Below are 23,668 nucleotides of genomic sequence, written 5' to 3' on the forward strand. Positions count from 1 at the left end.
AACTTACCTTTTTCCTTTAAAACCTGGAATGCATGTACAGTTAGCGCCCCATATCCCATCATTGCAGATTCCATCATTTGCACAACGGACATCTTTACCACATTGTAGTGGTGGATAGTCCCACCTATTGGAAAAGGGAATCCAGATTGCTTTGATTAAAACAAACAAACAAAACTTCAAGTTTATGTACAGTACACGTTGATTAGCGTACTCACTCGCATAGTGGACCGCTGTAACCTTTTGGGCATATACAGCTGTACATGTTGATTCTATCTTGACAGGTGCCCCCATGTTTACAAGCATGATGTTCACACTCATCAATATCCACATCACAGAATGCGCCTGCATATCCAGGATGGCACAGACACTCAAAACCAGCAAGGTAGTCTTTACAGTTCCCATGAACACAAGGGTGCGAAACACAATCATCAGTTTCTGTCTCACACAGATGTCCTTCCCATCCTGAGTCACACTGACAGTTAAATTTATTAAAGAGATCCTTACATGTTGCTCCATTTAGACAAGGGTCTGACTCACAAACAGGGGCACTGCTACAGCCCAAAAAAATGTTTTGCTTTTCAAGTAAATGGAATTGAGACAGCTGTGGAATATTGTCGTCATTGACAAATGGAAGATAAACTCCTCCGACCCTGACTGCACCTAAGCATCCGGTGAAGCTCTCTGCTAGGGTGAGCACAGAGCCTTGATCATTGAGAAAGTGTAAACTCCCTGTCCTCTCAGGCAGGCTCCTACCATCAATAATTCCATCCACAGTAATTATCCAGTGAGAAGCTTTGTGATCTTGCTTTGTTCTTGATACATTTACTTGATGCCACATCCCATCACTCACTTTGCGCTCTCCTGTAAAGGTCAGTATCTCGTGTCTGGTGGCTATGTGGATCTCAACCCAGACTGAAGAGTCAAGAAGACCAACTATCAGCAGGTCTGAACCCTTTGAGGCCCTCAAAAGAACTGCTTTTTCAGAACGGGTCCTTAGTTCCATGTATATTGAAGACACTGGTTCAGCCAGGGAACCTCCAGTACTGAACTGTACAGGACTGTTGTCGAATGTTGCATTGTGCACACCTAGGAGTAAACAGTAAACATAATAATTTTCATTATTACTGTTCTAGTTTTTAATGGGAAAATGTGTTTGTTGCCTATGTTTTAAGTGTGTTACTGGTCAAAACAATACCCATTCTAATACCTTGACTCAAAAGCATCATCACATATTAGGAATGACCCAAACAGAGAACAGGAAATGACTTGGAATAAAAAAAATATTACTTCATTAAAACTATGCATTTCCATCCATTTTCAACATCGCTTATCCTGGTGCTGGAGCCTATCCCAGCTGACTTCAGGCAAAAGGCAAACTACGCTCTGAACTGGTCACCAGTCAGTGGCAGGTCACATATAGACACAGACAACCATCCACACTCACATTCACACCATCACTGAGTGGGAACTGAACCCACGCTGCCCGCGCCAAAGTCAGGCGAGTGTACCACTACACCATCAGTTACTTTCATGAAAACTAAAGCTTTAAAAATAGAGCAGTTTGTACACAAAGAAGCTACCAGGTTAAAGGAAAGGCAAGGCCATTTTATTTATATAGCCCATTTCATATACAAGGTAAGTCAATGTGCTTTACATAATTAAAAATAATTTTAAAACAAAGCAAAAATTAATTTCAATATCAAAGTACAGAAAAATAAAAGACACTGTAGTGTATATTAGTCAAATAAAAATTTTATTAATTTAGGAGAAAAGAATAACCTGGAAGCAACGCCTGCGTTACTGTCGGTTTACCGTAATTTTTAGTTTAATTGTTAAAATCAAACTAATATGTCTTGTAAAGGGGAACCATGTCACTTTTTATAGGTATAAAGTTTAGGGAAAGTGATGACAAATCTTTTTATCAGTCTCGTAATCTGAAGGTTGCTACAATTTATGAAATTTTGAGTTCTCGATGACAGAGGCTTACTTAAACTCAGAACACACACCAAATACAACCAAGAGTGGAATTTTATGGCATATTTAATGACTCTACAAGGGATCTAGAGGGAACCACACAAAGGGGCCGAACTAACAAAAGAAAATAACACTAATAATGATAAAAAGAAGGAAAATAGGCGTACGAAAAGGGACATAGAACATTGTGTGTTGGACTAAACCGTGAGCGTTTACTGTGTCCAGTGTGGACGGGAGAGAGAGAGAAGACAAAGTTGCGATTTCGTCTGAAGCTAGTAATTTCCCCGAAATTATTAGACACTAATATTGTAGTCTGGCAAAGGTTTTGCCGCATCTACTCATGGCCGTAGGCTCAAGCTGGTGGGTGGTAGTCTCTCTCTCTAAGCGAGGCAACAGATCTACAAGGGATCTAGAGGGAACCACACAAAGGGGTCGAACTAACGAAAGAAAATAACACTAATAATGATAAAAAGAAGGAAAATAGGCATACGTAAAGGGAAATAGAACATCGTGTGTTGGACTAAACCGTGAGCGTTTACTGCGTCCAGTGTGGACGGGAGAGAGAGAGAAGACAAAGTTGCGATTTTGTCTGAAGCTAGTAATTTCCCCGAAATTATTAGGCACTAATATTGTAGTCTGGCAAAAGTTTTGCTGCATCTACTCATGACCGTAGGCTCAAGCTGGTGGGTGGTAGTCTCTATCTGCAAGCGCTGTACGCGAGGCAACAGATCTACAAGGGATCTAGAGGGAACCACACAAAGGGGTTGAACTAACGAAAGAAAATAACACTAATAATGATAAAACATGGTTAAACATCAAATGAGAGTCTGCCGGTTGACTTTGCAGTTCCTCTTGACGCCTGCGGGTGGCGTCTTGTGCGCACGTTTGGATATTAAGCAAATAGTTTGTTGCTGTATTTGCATCCCATCGTCAATCTGTCCCTTTTAGCCTGTTGTGAGTTCAAACGAAGAAAGGACTCTGATGACTGTAAACCAAGATTTCGAGGGGACCTGCTAATTACTTTAGGGTCCAAAGCATCTTGTTGGGGGAGTCTCACAGCAGGGCGGCTTCGAAGGCTGCAGTTTAGACCGTGGGGAGCCACTGTGTCACCTTCGTTAGCGGGGAGCATGTTCGCTACAACACCTTACTAAAATGACTAAAAGCGTATAGTGCAAGAAAGATCATTCCAAAAATGGAAACGTCTATAATGCTCAATCATAAGGATGACAAAAACGTTTTTAACCTGGACTGAAAAACATTGACATTGACAATGCTGCTTCACCATGTTTGCTTTGGAATCTGTGCTCCGTTTTCTGACCTGAGTTTGTAGATTTCAGAGCCCTATTGGGTTTATAATGCAATTTGCATTTCTTAAATATATACCCCATATGTCATTGCCATTCAGTGAGATTGAAATCTTTTGGAAACTTCAACCTATGGTTACGAAATAACTCCTTTCCTCCAGGTAGGACCAGAACCATTTAAGGATGGTTTCATTTCGTCCTACCCACGTTCCAAACTGTTCAACAGTGTGTTACAATCTACTGTATCAAATGTATCAACACTGAGATCCAACAAGAGGAGAACTGACAAAAATCAAAAACATAATATATGCAGCAGACATTCTCCCGGCAACCTGAGGTGACACAGTTGACTCCCCACGGGTCCCCACGAATTAATCCAAATGTATGCCTTGTTGTGTGTCAACTTTACAAACGTTTGTTTTGATTTGACTCCAAACAGCATGAAATGTGATTTGAACCATAAGCAGTTGATTTGCCAAGACTAATGTATAAACAATCAATCCGATATGTTTGACCTCTGAGTAAAGAGCGTACAAAGTTGGGGGTATTTTATATTAATATATGATTTTAAACCCATTTTATGGGTCAAAATTGTACTTAACCCTTGACTCCCGCTCTCTTCGCTCTTGTGTTTTCTCTCTCTTCGTGTCCTGGCTGGTTAACCTCGCCAGCCACGGGCTGGTCTCGGCCACCCCTCGCCCCTGCCATTTCTTTGTTCAGGCACCCGGCTCGGTAACCGCGGGCCTTGGGGATGGACACCCGGCTCCCGAGCCTCCATGGATCGCAGAATCTAAGCCTCCCAAACAGCTGCAACTAAACTACCGGATACGCTCGCAGCCAAACGTGAGTATTCTGAACTTGCTAGCAGATCCCGGAAAGCAGGCGGGGATATAGACGGTCATATTCTCCCAACGAGGCGTGATGAACAACTATTTTTCTTCCTCCACCTCTTTTGTTTGTGTTTTATTTTTCTACATTTTTTTCTTCTTCAACCAAACCTGTCTCTGTGCTTCCAGAGACGCGCCCAGAGAAACGACTTCCAGAGACCAGCTGATCTATGTTCGTGAGTAGACACTGTGTGTTTGCCAGACTGTACAATATTTGTGGTGACTCAACGCATTAAACACTCACATTCACATTTTTAGCCCAGCAACACACAATGTTCTATTTCCCTTTTCTTTCGCCTATTTTTCTTTTTTTTTAACCATTATTTGTGTTATTTTCTTTCTTTAGTTAGACCCCACTGTGCGTTTCCCTCTAGATCCCTTGTAGATGTCATTAAATATGTTGTGCGTACTAATTGTTCTTTGCTATGTTGCGACTACTAGCTCTTTTCTGGCCATTTTGTGCTGACTAGTTCTTCCCAGCTATGTTGTGGCTACTAGCTGTTTTTTGATCAAGATAAGTTGAGTGCAGCTGGACAAAGATAATTGTTTTTCTTTTGTTTTCTTCTCTGTCTCTCTCACTTCTATATAACGTAGGTGATTGCTTGCTTGGACTTCAGTAAGGGGTGGCAACTCGTAATACTTGTACCTTTTCCTCTCTTTGCAAAGTCTTTTCTTTTTTGTAATAAAAAAACCCACAAAGACAAGATTGTTTCCTTACTTATTTTGTCAGAAAAAGATTTGCCAAAACAAGATGCACCCGTTCATGTAGAGAGAGAAGAGCAGCGGAGAGAGGACACATCCTTGGGCCGCCCCGGTGCTGATGTTGCAAATGGATAAGGTGATGTCCCCCAGCCTCATCTGTTGTGTCCTGCCTGTCAGGAAGCTGTAAATCCATTGGCAGATGGCAGCCGAGACGCTGAGCTGGAGAAGCTTGGAGGAGAAGAGTTCGGGGATGATGGTGTTGAATGCAGAGCTGCAGTCCACGAACAGGATCCTCGCGTAGGTCCCCTCACTGTCGAGGTGTTCTAGGATGAAGTGCAGTCCTATGTTGACTGTGCCATCCACAGACCTGTTTGCTTGGTAGACAAACTGCAGGGGGTCCAGCAGGGGTCTTGTGATGCTCTTGAGGTGGTCCAGTACGATTCGTTCAAATGATCTCAGGACCACAGATGTCAGGGTGCCCTGATGAGGCGACAAGCAACCCCCAGGAACAGGAGAGTGTCATGGCTGTGTGTTCTGGTGGTTGTCTTCCCCCTGTCTCGTACACACCTGCTCCTGAGAACATCTTCCCCACCTGTGCCTCGTTTACCCTAATTTCCCCATGCATTTAACCTCGTGTCTCATTCTTTCTGGTCGCCAGTTCGTTGTACCTTGTTGTCACATTCCAGCATTCGTTGTTTCCACGTCACCGACTCATAGTAAGAGAGACCCTGTTATTATGCACCTTGCCTTTTTGCCTCACGTTTTTTTGGATACTGTTGCCTTTACGGATTACCTGCCTTTGTACCGACCTCTGCCCATTTATTAAACCTATCTTTTTGAAACTGTCCATCTGAATTGGAGTCATGCATTTTGGGTTCTGTCCTTTGTTCCGTTCATGACAGACTGAACTGGCCATAACATGGACCCAGGAGACTCAGACTCGGAGCGGAAAGCCCTTCAAGCGCAAGGTCAACGCATCTCGAAGCAGGATGAGCAGCTTGCTGCCCTCCACCTTCATCTATAGGGACTGCCAGAGCATCAGGACAATATGATGAGACAGGTGGCCTCACAGTTTGAAGTTCTATTGAATATGGTTCAGAAGAAGGAACCAGCTGGCACAGCACCCGATGCCGCCACTGTACCACCGTTTCCATGTGAAGCAGTCACCATGCAGCCACCTACCACATCCGCTGGTGTCTGCCCACAGGTCTCTCGACCGGAGAGGTTCTCTGGAGATTCTGGGAATATTAAACCGTTCATCACTCAGTGCGAACTCCACTTTGAGCTGCAGGCAGCTGCCTTCCCCACCAAGCGGGCAAAGATCGCTTTTGTCATTTCCGACCTGACTGGTCGTGCGGAGGCGTGGGGTTACTGCTGAATGGAGCCGCAATTCCGCCGCGTGTCATTCTTGGGCTTCTTTTGTAAAGACTATGGAGCAAGTTTTTCAGTATTCCACACCAGCTCGTGAGGCAGCTCGCTCCCTTGTCACCTTACAAAAAGGTAAGCGCAGGGTGTCAGATTATGCAATTGGGTTTCGCATTCTAGCAGCTGAGAGTCAGTGGAACAACAGGGCACAACTCGATGCGTTTTGTCAAGGACTATCAAGGATCATTTGGTTCCACTAGACCTGCGTTTTGACTTGGACACTCTCATCGTTCTTGCCATAAAGATCAACAAAAGGCTTTTGGATCGCGAGCTGAATGTCAGGATTCGCCACCGCGCACTTGGAGGACGAGCCTCGGTGACTGGCCAAACCAAGGCAGATCCCCTGTTGCCAGTCTCAATCCACTGCCTAGCGTCACCATGGATGAGCCCATGCAACTGGGCAGTTCCGTCTCTCCCCTAAGGAATGTCAATGCCGGCTGAGGGAAGGGCGTTGCTTCTACAGCGGGCAGTTGGGTGATTCCATAAGCAACTGTCACGTCAAATTTGCCGGTGCCGGTAACAAGGGTGCGGGAGCGGTGAGTCTAAATATCATTAAGGAAGACCCTACCCAGGTTCTTCCTAAAGTAACAATATGCTCTCCAGATCAAGAGATTAATACATCTGTATTTATTGAATCTGATCCTGACTTGTCTCAAGTGCCCACCTGTTACCATGACATAAAATAAGTTTTTTTCCAAGTCCAAAGCCAAATCCCTTCCACCCCACAGACCTTATGACTGTGCAGTTGACTTGCTGCCTGGAACCACACCTCCACCGGGGAGGTTGTTCTCTTTTTCAGGGCCGGAACAAAAGGCCATGAAGGAGTATGTGGAAGAATCACTGGCAGCCGGGATCATTCACCCATCTTCATCCCCTGCGGGAGCAGGATTTTTCTTTGTGTACAAGAAGGACAAGACCCTGCGACCCTGTACCGATTACCGGAGTCTCAATGAAATAACTGTGGAAAAACAGGTACCCTCTTCCTCTCATCTCCACCGCCTTTGAGTTGCTGGAGGGAGCCAAGGTTTTCACCAAACTAGACTTTAGAAATGCGTATCATCTAGTCAGGATAAGGGAGGGGGATGAATGGAAAACGGCATTTAACACACTAACGGGACATTATGAGTATTTGGTAATGCCTTTTGGACTAACTAACGCTCAAGCTGTTTTCTAAAACTTTGTCAATGATGTCTTGCATGACAAAATGTGTACATTTTTGTATATTTGGACGATATTTTGATATTCTTATTCATGTCCGCTCTGTGTTGCAGCAGTTATTGCAGAATGAACTATATGTCAAGGCTGAGAAATGAGAGTTCCACAAGTGTCCGTTTCTTTTCTCGGGTTCATGCTGGCTCCAGGTAAAATAAAAATGGACCCTTGCAAAGTTGATGCCGTGATTAATTGACCCACTCCAACGTCACACAAGGACGTACAAAGGTTCTTAGGGTTCGGAAATTTCTACAGAAAGTTCATTAGAAATTTCAGTTCAATAGCCTTGCCTTTGCATGATCTTACCTTGCCACACAGACCCTTTGTGTGGAACCCGCTTTGTCAGTCTACTTTTCAGAAACTAAAATCGAGCTTTACCTCCACTCCCATCCTCACTTTGCCAGACCCCAAACAGCAGTTTGTTGTTGTAGTTGATGAGTCTGATGCCGGAATAGGAGCAGTGCTCTCCCAGAAATGTCTCAAGGATGGTAAGTTACATCCTTGTGCTTAGCTCTCGAAAAAACTGACTCCAGCCGAGACAAATTACGACATAGGTGACCGTGAACTGCTGGCTGTCTAGGTGGCTTTGGTGGAGTGGAGGCACTGGCTAGAAGGAGCTCAGACCCCGTTTTTAGTATGGCCGGATCACAAGAACCTTGAGTATCTCAAGTCCGCTAAAAGATTAAATGCTAGGCAGGCTAGATGGGCTCTATTCTTCACAAGGTTTAATTTTACGTTATGCTACCGACTTGGTTCTAAAAATGGTAAGCCAGATGCTTTATCGCGTATTTTCTGCGTAGAGAATTCTTTGTCCGACCCTCAAACCATTTTGCCGGTCATGTTTAATTTCTGCTTTTGTTTGGGACATTGAAACTGTGGTAAAAGAAGCTCTGAAGAACACTTTTAGCCCTGAAGATTGCCCTGAGAACCGGCTTTATGTGGTGCCAAAGTATCTCTGTTGGACTCATCTTCATGAGATCAAAAAGGTCTTTCCCCAGCATGCCCAGATGCATTTGTAAATGTTGTAGTGAGAGTTAAGAGAGACACGAAGAAAATTTTCAATATAAAAAAACAGGGAACTCATAATATATATGAAACACACACACACACACAAAAGAATGTAAAACAAACAATCAAAATAAAACAGACAAACACAACAGGCTCCTGGTGCTATGGCATGAAGCATAATCGAGTCAGTGGGTAAAACAGTTACATGTTTCCTGTAGGGTTATTTGAAACATACAGTACTTTTGAAGACACTTATAGTAGGAAGTTTATTTTATAACCCTTTCCATAGAAGAGGGGGGCATATTAAGAAATTGCATTTTCTCCCAGCTCTGAATGCATTGTAGGAACATTTAAAACCATCATAAATTTTTAAAATAAAAATTTTAAAAATTTAAACAGTAACTGATGAAAAAAATAACCGTCAGATACAAAAAGCTATATGATCTCAAGAGTCAAGATTATGATCTCAAGATTCAAGATTCAACTTTATTGTCCCACAAAGTAAGAAATTTGTTGTTCACCAATGCACAATCTAATGACAGACATGCAGTAAATATATACATCATATCATACCAAGTGCCAAAATGAACAAAACACTAATTTTACTAGAGACAGATAGACAGACAGACAGACAGACAGACAGATAGACAGATAGACAGATAGATAGATAGATAGATAGATAGATAGATAGATAGATAGATAGATAGATAAATAGATAGATAGATAGATCACACCTAATAAAGGTAATACAGTAAAGTCCTAAAATTGTAATATGTAAAAATTAGAACCTACAAGACTGGTATTATGTGATCTTGTTTACCAGCTTAATTTACACAGGAACAAATGGAGTTTTAAATTCTCTATTGATTACATCCCTTACCTTGTATGTTTTTCTTTATTTTTTTTTACGTGTGTGTGGGGGGGGGGGGTAGAAACATAATTCTTATTCTTTCTGTTCACTTTTTAAAATCAGTGCTATGGTTCCGATTGTTTGACAACAACTAGTGGAATCTATTCCGTTTTTATGATAACGCTTCTTGAGTGATTAAGAAAAGTGAAAAACTATATAAAGCAAAAACAAATGTTTTATCTGTAACACTGAAGCATTGGTCTAGACCAGGGGTGGGCAAACCTTTTGGCTCTGGGGCCACATTGACATTTAAAATTTGACAGGTGGGCCAAACCAGGACCAGATGCTTACATATAAAAAATAAACAACAACAAAAAAAGGGACTGTTGTGTTAATACTAAGATTTACTTTTAATGGGAACGGTGTTGTTTTGTTGATCACCTTTTTTTGCCAGTGCATCAAAGTTTGGTGTTAGTTTTGTTGTGGCAATTCTCATAACACATCTGAGGTTTTCATCAGTCAGCTGGCATCTGTAGGATGTTTTGTTGGTGTTCATCACACTACAAGTCTGTTCACACACATATGTAGAACCAAACACCACCAGCATCCTCTGTGACATCTTCCAGATTTTTGGAAATTTGTCTGCGCTTAATGAAGTATAAAACTCATCCAGTTTGAGAGTTTAACTTCTCTTTTAAGACAGTATCACATTGGAGATCACTCTGTTCCATCTGCAGCTCCTCTGGCGCTGTTTTAGGGTCTTGTGTGAGGGGACATGGCACCAGCTGAAGTGACTTGTCAATTTTTCCAAAATCAGAAAACCAATGGCATAATTCTCCCTGCGGGTCATCTAGTGATGTCCTGTATTTTTTCACATGTCGTGGAGCCTCTTTCAGCGTAGCCAATGTGGGGAAATGAACAAATGACTTGTTTGACATTTGCTTTGAGAATAAAGCTAGCTTGGTTTTTAAGGCTCTGATGTTTGTCTACATTTCATGCACAAACTGGTTTTTCCCTTGGAGATTCACGTTCAGCTCATTCATATGTGTCCACAGCAAAAGCTAAATCACAAAGCCAATCTGTGTCACTCAGCTCAGGAAAATCGTCAGTTTTCTCCAGTAATGCCAAAAAAGAGATCGTGTTTGCGCTCCCACACTCAATGGCATACTTTCCCCGAACTTAACCAGCGGACATTTTTAGTGGTAAAGCAAGTCCTGGTGATCAGCATCAGATCTTTGAGAAATGTCCTCACACAAATAAAGTTAAGTTTAGTTTTTTATAACTGGCTTTACTACATGGTCAAGCTGCAGTACAAATTTCCAAAGTACTTCCTGGTGGATTATGCAGTGTAGGAAAATTACCTCCTGCTCAGGGTTCTCTTTTTAGCAGCCTGATGTTCTTTCCAGTCAGATTTGGTGATCCATCTGTCCATCCATTCTCAACACCGCTTATCCAGTTCAGGGTCAGCGGGGCGCTTGAGCCTGACTTCGGGCGAAAGGCGGACTAAGCCCGTTCGCCAGTCAGTCACAGGGCACATATAGAAAGGGACAACCATTCGCACTCACATTCAAACCGTCAGTGAGTGGGAACTGAACCCACACTGCCCGCACCAAAGTTATGCGAGTGCACCACTACACCATCAGTGACTGATTTGGCAATCCATCTGTGGTAATGTTGGCAAGCGTACTCCAAGGTCGCTTGTGCCGCCTCTTGATGACACCCGACAGCTGTCATACAAATCTTCTCCTCGCGTTTTTCCCTTCAGGGATTCCATGGTCAAAAACTCCTCCGTTATCTCGACATTGTCATTAATCCCTCTGATAAAAATGAAAAGCTGAGCGGTATCGTTGAGGCCATTACTAACTCACTACTACATTACTTCATGCCGTACCAAGGGATACAATTTAAATAACTGCTTTTTTGTTTAGCTTTTAAGCAAAGTCATCATTAATTAGCTCAACACGGTGAGTCACTGTCCTGCGTGATAAGCTGATCTAAAATTTGTTCTTGCTCTCACTGTCTTCTACCACACATTCTTTCAGAAACTCTCCTTGGGAAAGAGGTTTGTTGGTCTTTGCTAGTTTGAATGCCAACAAAAAACTAGCCTTGGTGATTGAATCTTGGATGGCAGTTTGTCAGATAAAGGTGTTTTGCTGAGCCGGCAAGCTTTATTTTAACCACTGAGCCGTAGCCATCAGTTCCCGCGTTGATTGGCTGTTAGCATAATCAGGATGCTTGATAGAAAAATGACTGCTGATGTTATATTCCTCCAAAACCGCAATGGTTTCTTAACAAATTAGACAATTTTCTGAGCCGCTTCTCCTCACTAGGGTCGCGGGCGTGCTGGAGCCTATCCCAGCTATCATCGGGCAGGAGGCGGGGTACACCCTGAACTGGTTGCCAGTCAATCGCAGGGCACATACAAAACAACCATTCGCACTCACACCTACAGGCAATTTAGAGTCTCCAATTAATGCATGTTTTTGGGATGTGGGAGGAAACCGGAGTGCCCGGAGAAAACCCACGCAGGCACGGGGAGAACATGCAAACTCCACACAGGAGGGGCCGGGGATTGAACCCGGGTCCTCAGAACTGTGAGGCTGACGCTCTAGCCAGTCGGCCAACGTGCCGCTAGACATACAACCTTCAGTGAAAACGTATTTAGTAGTCTATTCTATATTAAACACTCGGCACTCACTGTCAACTTCTTTTCATTGGCCCACTCATGATTGAAGAAGGGTTCAGAGCAGTAGAAGAGTAAAAACAGAACAGACAAAGTCAAGTCAATGTATCACTGGGCATTACAGCACAGCCTGGTGGAACCACTGGCCAAGGACAAGCTCAAATGAATGTAGCCATGATTTTGATATGATTTGGGCAATTCTTTGATGGGCCGGATGTGGCCCTAGGACCGTAGTTTGACCACCCCTGGTCTAGACACAGGCATTAAGACCTGCATTCATTATTCAATTTTCAATTTCAAAAATATGACTAGCATGTTTCCTGCTGTTTTAACAATACATCTATGATACCAGCGACATTTTCTATTTACAAACTTTTAAAAACAAATGTTTGCTTAAGCATTTCAAGAATGCAGATTTGTTGTATTTCGTAGTCATGCATTTATTACGCATAGGCTGATTTACTAACACCAGTTATTGAAGGGGATTTTTCCACCTCACTGTTAGGGATTTTTCCACCTCACTGTTTTAAAATAAACAGTATAGTCCTACTCACCAATATTGAAACACATTAAGTTTATGTACTAAATGTGGAATATATCCTGAAGAAAATTAATCAAGTGGAACAATACTTTTGTACAGATAACAGGTTTGATACAAAAGAGTAAATGATAAACAACATTTTGTGGACAGACGAAACAAAAATAGAGCTTTTTGGCAATGTACACAAACAGTATGTTTACAGACGGCAAAATTAAGCCTTTATGGAAAAGAGCACCCTGCAGAAAGTCAAGCATGGTAGAGGATCCATCATGCTAGTGGGGGTGCTTGCTACATCTAGTACTGGAGGCCTCGACTTTATCACAGGTATCATGAAATCGGGAAATTATCAAGAGATGTTAGAGTGAAATGTCGTAACCACCCCTCCTTGAGCCGTCACCTTATCGTGGTGGAGGGGTTTGTGTGTCCCAATGATCCTAGGAGCTAAGTTGTCTGGGGCTTTATGCCCCTGGTAGGGTCACCCATGGCAAACAGGTCCTAGGTGAGGGACAAGACAAAGCACGGCTCCAAAAAAAAACCTATGACGAGTACAATTAATGGATTCAGGTTTCCCTTGCCCGGACGCGGGTCACCGGGGTCCCGCTCTGGAGCCAGGCCTGGAGGTGGGGCTCGAAGGTGCGCACCTGGTGGCCGGACCTGCACCCAAGGGGCCCGGCCAGGCACAGCCCGAAAGGGTAACGTGGGTCCCCCTTCCCATGGGCTCACCACCTGTGGGATGGGCCATAGAGGTCGGGTGCAGTGCGAACTGGGTGGTGGCCGAAGGCGGGGACCTTGGCGATCCTATCCCCGGCTACAGAAGATGGCTCTAGGGACGTGGAATGTCACCTCTCTGGCAGGGAAGGAGCCCGAGCTCGTGTGTGAGGTCGAGAGGCAAGTCCGACTAGATATAGTCGGACTTGCCTCCACGCACAGCTTGGGCTCTGGTACCAGTCCTCTTGAGAGGGGTTGGAGTCTCTTCCACTCTGGAGTTGCCCACGGTGAGAGGCGCCGAGCAGGTGTGGGTATACTTATTGCTCCCCGGCTCGGCGCCTGTTTGTTGGGGTTCACCCCGGTAGACGAGAGGGTAGCCTCCCTCCGCCTTCGGGTGGGGGGACGAGTCCTGACTGTTGTTTGTGCCTATGCACCAAACAGCAGTTCAGAGTACCCACCCTTTTTGGAGTCCTTGGAGGGGGTGCTGGAGAGCGCTCCCGCTGGGGACTCCATCGTTCTGCTGGGGGACTTCAATGCTCACGTGGGCAATGACAGTGAGACCTGGAAGGGCGTGATTGGGAGGAACGGCCCCCCCAATCATAACCCGAGCGGTGTTCTGTTATTGGACTTCTGTGCTCATCACGGATTGTCCATAACAAACACCATGTTCAAGCATAAGGGTGTCCACACGTGCACTTGGCACCAGGACACCCTCGGTCGCAGTTCGATGATCGACTTTGTGGTCGTGTCATCAAACTTGCGGCCGCATGTCTTGGACACTCTGGTAAAGAGAGGGGTGGAGCTGTCAACTGATCACCACCTGGTGGTGAGTTGGCTCCGATGGTGGGGGAAGATGGTGGTCTGACGTGGCAGGCCCAAACGTATTGTGAGGGTCTGCTGGGAACGTCTGGCGGAATCCCGTCAGAAAGAGTTTCAACTCCCACGTCCGACAGAACTTTGCTCATGTTCTGAGGGAGGCAGGGGACATTGAGTCCGAGTGGACCATGTTCTGCGGCTCCATTGCTGAGGTGGCCGACTGGAGCTGTGGTCATAAGGTGGTTGGTGCCTGTCGTGGCGGCAATCCCCAAACACGTTGGTTCAACGGTGAGGGATGCTGTCAAGCTGAAGGAGTCCTATCGGGCCTTTTTGGCCTGTGGGACTCCTGAGGCAGCTGACGGGTACCGGCTGGCCAAGCGGAATGCAGCTTTGGTGGTCACTGAAACAAAAACTCGGGCATGGGAGGACTTCGGTGAGTCCATGCAGAAAGACTCCCGGACGGCTTTGAGGAAATTCTGGTCCACCATCCGGCGTCTCAGGAGAGGGAAGCAGTGCACCACCATCACTGTGTATAGTGGGGATGGGGCGCTGTTGACCTCGACTCGGGACGTTGTGAGCCGGTAGGGAGAATACTTTGAAGACCTCCTCAATTCCACCGACACGCCTTCCCATGAGGGAGCAGAGTCTGGGTTCTCTGAGGCGGGCTCTCCTATCTCTGGGGTTGAGGTCATCAAGGTGGTTAAAAAGCTCCTTGGTGGCAAGGCCCCAGGGGTGGATGAGATTCGCCCGTAGTTCCTCAAGACTCTGGATGTTGTAGGGCTGTCCTGGTTGAAAAGCCTCTGCAACATCGTGTGGACATCGGGGACAGTGCCTCTGGATTGGCAGACTGGGTGGTGGTCCCCCTTTTTAAGAAGGGGGACCGGAGGGTGTGTTCCAACTGCAGGGGGATCACACTCCTCAGCCTCCCTGGTAAAGTCTATTCAGGGGTGCTGGAGAGGAGGGTCCGTCGGGAAGTCGAATCTCAGATTCAGGAGGAGCAGTGTGGTTTTCGTCCTGGCTGTGGAACAGTGCACCAGCTCTACACCCTTGGCAGGGTCCTTGAGGGTGCATGGGAGTTCACCCAACCAGTCTACATGTGTTTTGTGGACTTGGAGAAGGCGTTCGACCGTGTCCCTCGGGGTGTCCTGTGGGGGGTGCTTCGGGAGTATGGGGTACCGAACCCCCTGATACAGGCTGTTCGGTCCCCGTACGACCGGAGTCAGAGTTTGATTCACATATTCGGCTGTAAGTCGGACTCGTTTCCGGTGAGGGTTGGACTAAGCCAAGGCTGCCCTTTGTCAGCGATTCTGTTCTTTTACTACGGTCATATTATTCGAAAGTAACACTACATACTCCTAGGCAAGTAACATTTTTGACAACTTTACCAACTTTAGAGGTTTAGAAGACCAATTTTCGGAAGTTAGAGCACAGGTCTTTCAGTGTTTTTCCTCCCAGTATTGTCAAACCAGTCAAGATTAAAATCCCTCAACTAATATTATTTAATGTTTTTACACATTGATCGGTTGCGAAGCAATTCACGGAAGCACAAGTACATTTCCAAAATAATCTTCCCAACATCGTAGATACTTACATTCAAATCCATCAACGAGGTTGACGCAATAGCCACCATTTAAACAAGGATCACTGACACACCATACTCTGGTTTCACAAGTAACGCCGGTGTAGTCCTCCTGGACAAGAACATGTGAAATCGTTGAATGTGAACGTGCATTCTCCTCCATTTTGACAAGGGCTCACCTGTTGAGGAAAACAACGATGAAGAAATACAGATTAAATAATACTGAGACACAAATGATCCCTGAAAACATTGTGGAAGCACACACTTTTCCAAACTTTATAATAATAAGCAGTAATACTGTAAATGTAGTAGTTCAGTATTCAGTTGAACATTTTAGGGTGAAAAGGACTGGTTGCTAAAGAGATGCCTCTCAAGTGCACCTCCTCATCATTATCTACCTGTGGTACTTGATAACCTGATTTCTGTGACACGTGTGGGATACTTTAGGCAATAAATAAACATGTTGTCCTAAAGATTGATTTGCTTGAAATAGGAATCAACTACCGTAGGTTAAAACACCAAATGACTGGATGAGATCTTTTCAAAAGCTCTGTTTATTTTAACTGAGTCTGAGTTAAATTGACATGGTCAAAGTCAAACTGAGGAAATTTTCCAGTGTTCTTTCAACTGGGAATTCCACATCCTCATCTGCACTTATTGCTTATATCACTATTGCAGCAAGATCATAGCAGTTTAGAAGCATCAATTTTAAATACAAATCTAGAATTTCTTTTTACACATGTACCTGTTCTTTTTCACGAGGCATTCTACCATTTGCAGCCTAGTATCATGTCCTCTAACTTTTGCACGGATACTATTATACAGTTTTTCTGGTTAAATTGACTGAAAAGGAAGTTACAGGTGCTGTTTCACTTTCCCAGGCCTACCATTACTAGTTTTGCTCAAAAGTGGAAGCATGTATCAAAATGGAAAACATATTTTTTTTGTAGATTTATGCATATTCTAATGAATACATTATATAAATGACAAGACAATTGTATTATTAATTGTATTCTGCATTTGATATGTAGGCAGGTGCCTCAGATAAATAACTGGGTGAGCCAAAACTTTCTTCAGTCAAACCACAACAAAACTGAGAAAACTGTTTGAGGCAGCAAAGAAAAGAGGATTGCTGTTAGTAAATACCTGGAGTCACTGTCTTTAAAAAACAAAGACCAAGTCCGAAACCATGGTGTACTGATAGATTCCGACCTGACTTTCAACAGTCATCTCTAATCAGTTACTAAAACAGCCTTCTACCAGTTGAAGAACATATCCAGAGTGAAGGCTTGCATGTGCCAAGCAGACCAGGAGAAGGTCATCCCTGCTTTTATCTCAAGTAGTCTTCTGACCGCAATCCCCCAAAAGAGCATTAAACAGCTGGAGCTCACTCAGAATGCTGCAGTTCGGGTTCTGACCAGAACAAAGAGGTCAGAACACATTACTCCACTTCGAAAGTTTGTACACTGGCTCCAAGTCAGCTTTAGAATGGATTTTAAAGTTCTGCTATTGGTCTACAAATCACTAATTGGTTTAGGTTCGGAATACATGAAAGAAATACTACTGGAATATAAAGCCAGTAGAGCGCTGAAAGCTACAGACTCTGGTCAAATAGTGGAGCACAGAGTCCAAAGCAAACATGGTGAAGCAGCATTTAGCTGTTATGCTGCACACAAAAGGAATAAGTTGCCAACTGAAGTGACGTCAGCCCCAAGTGTGAATGTTTTTAAGTCCAGGTTAAAACCTCTTCTTTTGTTCTCCTGCTTTTTAGAGCATTTCCACTTTACAAAGAACTTTCTTGCACTCAATGGTGTTTTTATTGTATTTTAATTTTTCTCTTTGTTTTAAATGTTTATAAGCTTTTAAAAAAAAAAAAAAATTTAATCATGTAAAGTACATTGAGTTACCTTGTGTATGAAATGCGTTATATACGTACATTTGCTTTGCTTTGCTTTTGGAACAGGTAAAGGTTAACATAACACTGACTTTTCAGTTTAAACCATTTCTAAAATAGGTAGATTAAATTAGGGAAATCCGCCAATGATAGCTGCTATAGCTAACAATGAGATACACAATTACAGACAAAACTGGATTCAACTGTTTTTAGAAGGGTGCCTACATCAAAGATACATGGTGTCTGTGCCTGTGCAGCATACATGGCCACTGGTTTGTTGAAAGAATTTTGAATGAATTGTCCAAAATTCATGTCAAGAATAACACAAGCTTTTTTCACCAAGAATTTTCACAGACATCAAGCTATGTTCAGGTATGCACCAGAAATGGAACGTTGTTACTGTAATAATAGTTTAACAATGGACATGAAATACAGCTTTCCCACCTTGCAAGTATTATCACTGATGCAACCTCTCTTGACATTTTCAGCTTCTCTTGATAAATAGATGTCCTCTCCATCTGTGTTGTTCCATGTATCCACCTCCAGATGCACTGAATCGAAACGGAAGTCCTGGAGGCAGCCTTTGTAATGACCTCCCCAATGATTAGAGTCCCAATCTTCTGGTAGTCCTCCTAAGTAAGCCTGATCCCCACTCTCAATGCTTACTTCAGGTATGGTCCCTATTCCATAACGAAGACTTGCATGCTCAAAGATAACGTGTCTTTGTTGGACTTCGACCAGAAGGAATTGCTTCTCTCCCGTTGTCAAAAATATGGGAGCTGTTAAGGGGGCACTGTTAGTCCAAGAGCTGATAAAAATCCTCCCCATATTTAAGTAAATGGAAAAGTACACTTCTCCAGTGGGTGTTCGCAGCTGAAAAATTAGCCCATCCATCTTCAATGACCTCAAAAAGAAGGACACTTGAAAGTTCCTCCCATGGCTCTTGCCAATATCATACAAGCTAAAACTCACACTCCCCTCATGGCTGTATGTCCAGGGCTGTATTTCTGTCAGGGGAGTATTTGCAGTTTGAAAATAATCAAAATAAGACAATGGTATCAACTAGGGGTTGAACCGACTATGTCAACTTCACCACTCCACAATGACTATAATAGCTTTTCATTCATTCATTCATTCATTTGCCGTACCGCGTATCCTCACTAGGGTCACGGACGTGCTGGAGCCTATCCCAGCTAACTCTGGGTGAAAGGTGGGGTACACCCTGAACTGGTCGCGAGCCAATCGCAGGGCACATATAAACAAACAAACATTCACTCCTATGGGCAATTTAGAGTCTTCAATTAACCTACCATGCATGTTTTGGGGATGTGGGAGGAAACCGGAGTACACAGAGAAAACCCACACAGGCACGTGGAGAACATGGAAACTCCATACTCCATACAGGCGAACCCAGGTCCTCAGAACTGTGAGGCAGATGTGCTAGCCAGTTGGTCACCATGCCACTATTATAGCTTGAGGTCGATTAGTATTCAATCACGTGTTTTGGCAACAAAACTGATGCCTCGCTGAAATCAACAGGTTGTTGGCAGCAAACTAGTAGTGGTGCCTCAAGTGTGGGGAACTACTGGGCCCAACTCCTGACTCATCAGTCCAATCACAGATACCTTGATGATCTCACAAGTAGGCTTTTCACGATGAGGATTTTTGGGGCCGATCACCGCGTTTAAAAAAATTATCACCGATCACTGATCCGATCACAAGATGGAGCAATGTGTCTATTGAAATGACTTGTTCATTCACAGTCAAAAAATTAGATTTACAATAAACAATGAATCTTTGTTCATCTATTTATGCCAGTGAAGCATAGTGACAGACAGAACAAATCAATGGTCTTCTATTAGATGGCAGGAAGTACATACAGAAATTAAGGTATGAACTCTTTGTGACATTTTTGTTTGTTGGTGTGCCGTGAGATTTTTCAATTGTAAAATATGTGCCTTGGCTCCATAAAGGTTGGAAATCACTGCTCTTGTCAGATTGTGTATTCTAATCAGTCAGGTCAAACCAACATTACAACATGACAGAAATAATGGGTGCTAACTTATTGTAATTAAATTACTTCACACACATCAAAACTTTAGAGCATGATTCGACAGAATGCCGGCATGTTTGCTTACAACCATTAGTTAGAGCACTAGCTTGCTAGGCCACATAATGTTTTTTTGCCTGCTTGCGAGCGGTATCGTATTAAAAGTATGTGAACATACCTCAAGTAAGCCTTAAACAAACGTCCTCTCCTGAGCACCGGTGACCACCAACACACATTTTTCCGCATTTTGCTCTTATAAGCACACGCCGCGATCCATTATTGTTGTCGTCGCCTTGGTAACGAGTGTATTTGGTCGCGTTTGAGTTGACATAAAGAGAGTTGAGCTAAAGCCCAGTGATCGTAAAAAAACGGGATGCGGTGGTATCGGAATACAAGATTTTATTGCAGTAGTCTAACATAGTGCAATCGTGAAAGACCTTGTATTCTGATTGATTGTTGTATGTCCCACACCGCCGACATCCATCCATACATCCATCCATTTTCTTTACCGCTTATCCTCACTAGGGTCGCGGGCTGCTGGAGCCTATCCCAGCTTCGGGTGGGAGGTGGGGGCCTGATCAGGCCGATCAGATCGGTGTAAAGTCGACTCACAAGAGTTGAATCTTATAAAACTCTTACAACAATCCACGTAACACAACTGCAGGTTTGCTACAACACGTTGCAAAGCATTCTCTCCTGTAATTTGTTATTTATTTATTTAATTATTTTTGTTAAATACTATTGTTATGCACTGCTGGGAGAAGCGACCCTGCAATTCTGTTACATAAATTTGTGTGAAGTGTTTTACAAGTTTCCACTGTCTGCGAGGCCATAAATATATCCGAATATGATTGGATCTGTGTCTAAATAAGATTGGACGAATGAATCAGGGCCTGTGCAACTGGGGAGTGAGTGAGCCAGCTTGTGTGGGAGCTATCTTTGGGTGGGAGGTGGTGTACATCCTGAACCGGTCGCCAGCCAATCACAGGTCACAAAGAAACAAACAACCATTCGCACTTACATTCACACCTATGGGCAATTTAGAGTCTTCAATCAACCTACCACGCATGTTTTTGGGATGTGGGAGGAAACCGGAGTGCCCGGAGAAAACCACTGTCCAGTTTGTGTTTGGAGGCTCGCACCACAAGTTGACAAATGAAAGAAATATCACTAACATTATGAATTAGTCAAAGTCGACTCGATTATCATCACCTTAGCATTGACTACAAAAAAATCTGGTCATTCAACCCCTAGTATCAACAATATCCCAGATTAAATTATACACAGTTTTTTTATTACTCATACAAGTTCAATTATTTGCTTGTCTGATATACATGTAATATAATTCATAAATATTGTTAGAATTAGTATGATATAGGGCTGCACAATTATGGCCAAAATAATAATCACGATTATTTTGATCATTATTGTAATCACTATTATTAATCACAATTATTTCTCGTGAGGGAAATATCTTTATTTTTACTGCACTACTTTTCAACAAACAATATGTAATGGTTTTCAGTGTAAAATTATCCTTTAATTATGAATAAATGATAGATAATAATAAAAAATGTACCCCAAAACAATTCTACTTTACCAACAGCTAACTGAATCAATATGCTATTACAAGTGTAATCACAAATTACAATTTAATGAAAGCAAATACAGTTAATACATAAAATCCAATAACATTAGGCTGCAAGCACCATTGTCAATATAATGAATTGTACGTCGCCATTGATCTGCTTGACCATTGGCCAGCCATGCACGGTCACAAACTGAAAAGAACTCGACAGTTGTGATTTCCCTCTCTATTTACTCCTGGTGTTTTTTTCATTGTGTTCAGGCCAGCCGAACAGTTGAAGTCAAGGCAGTCGCAACCACAATTGTTAATAGTGTCTTACTGTGACGCACCACCTCTCCGTCAATGTGCTGAGAGCACCCAATTCAAAATAAAAGCGTCATATATTACTACTTTGAACATCAATGTCATTCATTCATCTTCCGTTCCGCTTATCCTCACAAGGGGCGGGGCGTGCTGGAGCCTATCCCAGCTATCTTCGGGGTACACCCTGAACTGGTCGCCAGCCAATCGCAGGGCTCATATAAACCAACAACCACTCGCACTCACATTCACACCTACGGGCAATTTAGAGTTTTCAATTAATGCATGTTTTTGGGATGTAGGAGGAAACTGGATTTCCCGGAGAAAAGCCACACAGGCACGGGGAGAACATGCAAACTCCACACAGGCGGGGCTGGGGATCGAACCCTGTCCTCAGAACTGTGAGGCGGACGTGTTAACCAGTTGACCACCGTGCCGCCATCAATGTCATTTGGGCTTTTATTTTAAAGTTGGCCCCGGAGCGTGGTGCCAGCGCTTCATGAAGCCTTAACCATACGTTCGCCCCCTGGTGGCTCCCTGACTAGGTTGCGGGCACTGCTGCAAATGAAGCACTTTCCCTATGCAGCAGTGCCTGAATTTTAAATGGGGAAAAATCAGCCTCATTTAATTGTGGCAGCCAAAATCGTGATCATCATTAAAATGCAATGAATTGTGCAGCCCTAGTGTAATATAATGTGATACATTGTACATAAATGCTGACCTTCAATGCATCTTGCACTGTAGAAGGGACGATAGCAGTCGCAGCGGTAGTCGGTCCATAGGTCCACACAGTGTCCATGCCCATAGCAGGGGTCAGGCTTACACCACTCAGTCTTAATACATCCCAGATGTTGTTCTTGGACCTCTTGAAATAATTGGGGGAGGATAGGTTGGGCGTCTATCATTAAGTCTTCCATACACCCAAGGAAGCTTGCCCCACTTAAGGAGTTCTGTAACATTTCTTCTGGTGCTCCACCTAAATATATATGAGAGAAGGTTTCCAAAGTCTTTAAAGGTGAATCATTTCGAGTTCTACAACCATCTTTGTTACAGCCAAGTCCTTTCATGACCAAATGTATGCCTTTGTTATCCTGAAATACATGAGTATCTCTCCAATACCCATCATTAACAAAGACAGGAAAGGTCAGATTCCATTCAAATTCCTCATAAAAGGCTTTTCCATGAAGGAAACCATCTACAATCTCTATAAGGACATAGTTGTCCACATCTCCTCGGTAAAAGAGCAACATATTGGATAATGTTGTCCGGAAACGGAACTGTATTGCAAAACTGTTATAATCACTGTTTTGAACCTCAATTTGGGTCTTCTGTGGAGAAACCTTCATGGGAATGAATCCTGGAGAGGAGAAAGAGAACGTTGTACGCATAGAGCACTGCTCATCGTAGAATCCTTTAGTGCACAAACAGGTGTGGCCATGTTGAACTCCATCAAACCACGGGTAACAGGTGGCTCCATTTTGACATTCGTGGTGGACACAGCCGGAAAGCTTTTCACTGCAATCATTGCCTCCCCATGGCAGATGACCAACATCTACGTCAAGACAGTGGCAGATATAGGTAGCAGTGTCGTCTTCACACCAGCCATCATTCTGACATGGTTGGCTTTCACATTCGTCAATATTAATTTCACAAAGAAAACCTGAGGAAAGATATAAACATAAATTTAACCAAAGATAATTTAAAATACATTTGGCATGGATTTTCTGAAATGACAAATTCAATGCCAGCCATTTTCACAAAAGACAACCCCTCAGTGCCAGCAGTTTTTAAACATTTTCACTGATGCTTCAAGACCCACAGAATAGTGTTGGATGATTATATATCGGCCCGAATTCAGCTGGGCGCCAGCACACGTGACCTTAATGAGCATAAGCAGTTCAGAAATTGGATGGATGGATGATTCTTTATATACTGACTCTACTAAAAGAGCGAATAGATGCTTTTCATTCATCAGGAAAAAGTTTGAGATTATCCTTTTTTGTTCTTTAGTTATGTGCAGTGAAAAATTGGTAAGTTTTATGTTTTGCAGTCACGTCTCAAAGAATATGGAGATAATTACCTTTTTGTGAAAAACAGCATTTACTTGCGTCAGTAACGTTGATGCATGTATATACTTTGCTTTTTAT

The 23,668-nt window shown here is 43.4% G+C and overlaps 1 protein-coding gene across 1 annotated transcript in view; it reads right to left on the reverse strand.

Annotated features, from left to right (window-relative positions):
• crb2a (crumbs cell polarity complex component 2a) overlaps positions 1 to 23,668 on the reverse strand; it is a 146,411-nt gene that overhangs the window by 47,408 nt on the left and 75,335 nt on the right. Inside the window, 6 exon segments of the mRNA XM_061697727.1 lie at positions 8 to 124; positions 216 to 1,086; positions 15,702 to 15,804; positions 15,806 to 15,868; positions 18,028 to 18,590; positions 22,243 to 23,181. Of these exon segments, the coding sequence (XP_061553711.1) occupies positions 8 to 124; positions 216 to 1,086; positions 15,702 to 15,804; positions 15,806 to 15,868; positions 18,028 to 18,590; positions 22,243 to 23,181 (2,656 nt within the window).

Source organism: Phycodurus eques, chromosome 15 (genome assembly GCF_024500275.1).
Source record: "Phycodurus eques isolate BA_2022a chromosome 15, UOR_Pequ_1.1, whole genome shotgun sequence".
Taxonomy (NCBI): Eukaryota; Metazoa; Chordata; class Actinopteri; order Syngnathiformes; family Syngnathidae; genus Phycodurus; species Phycodurus eques.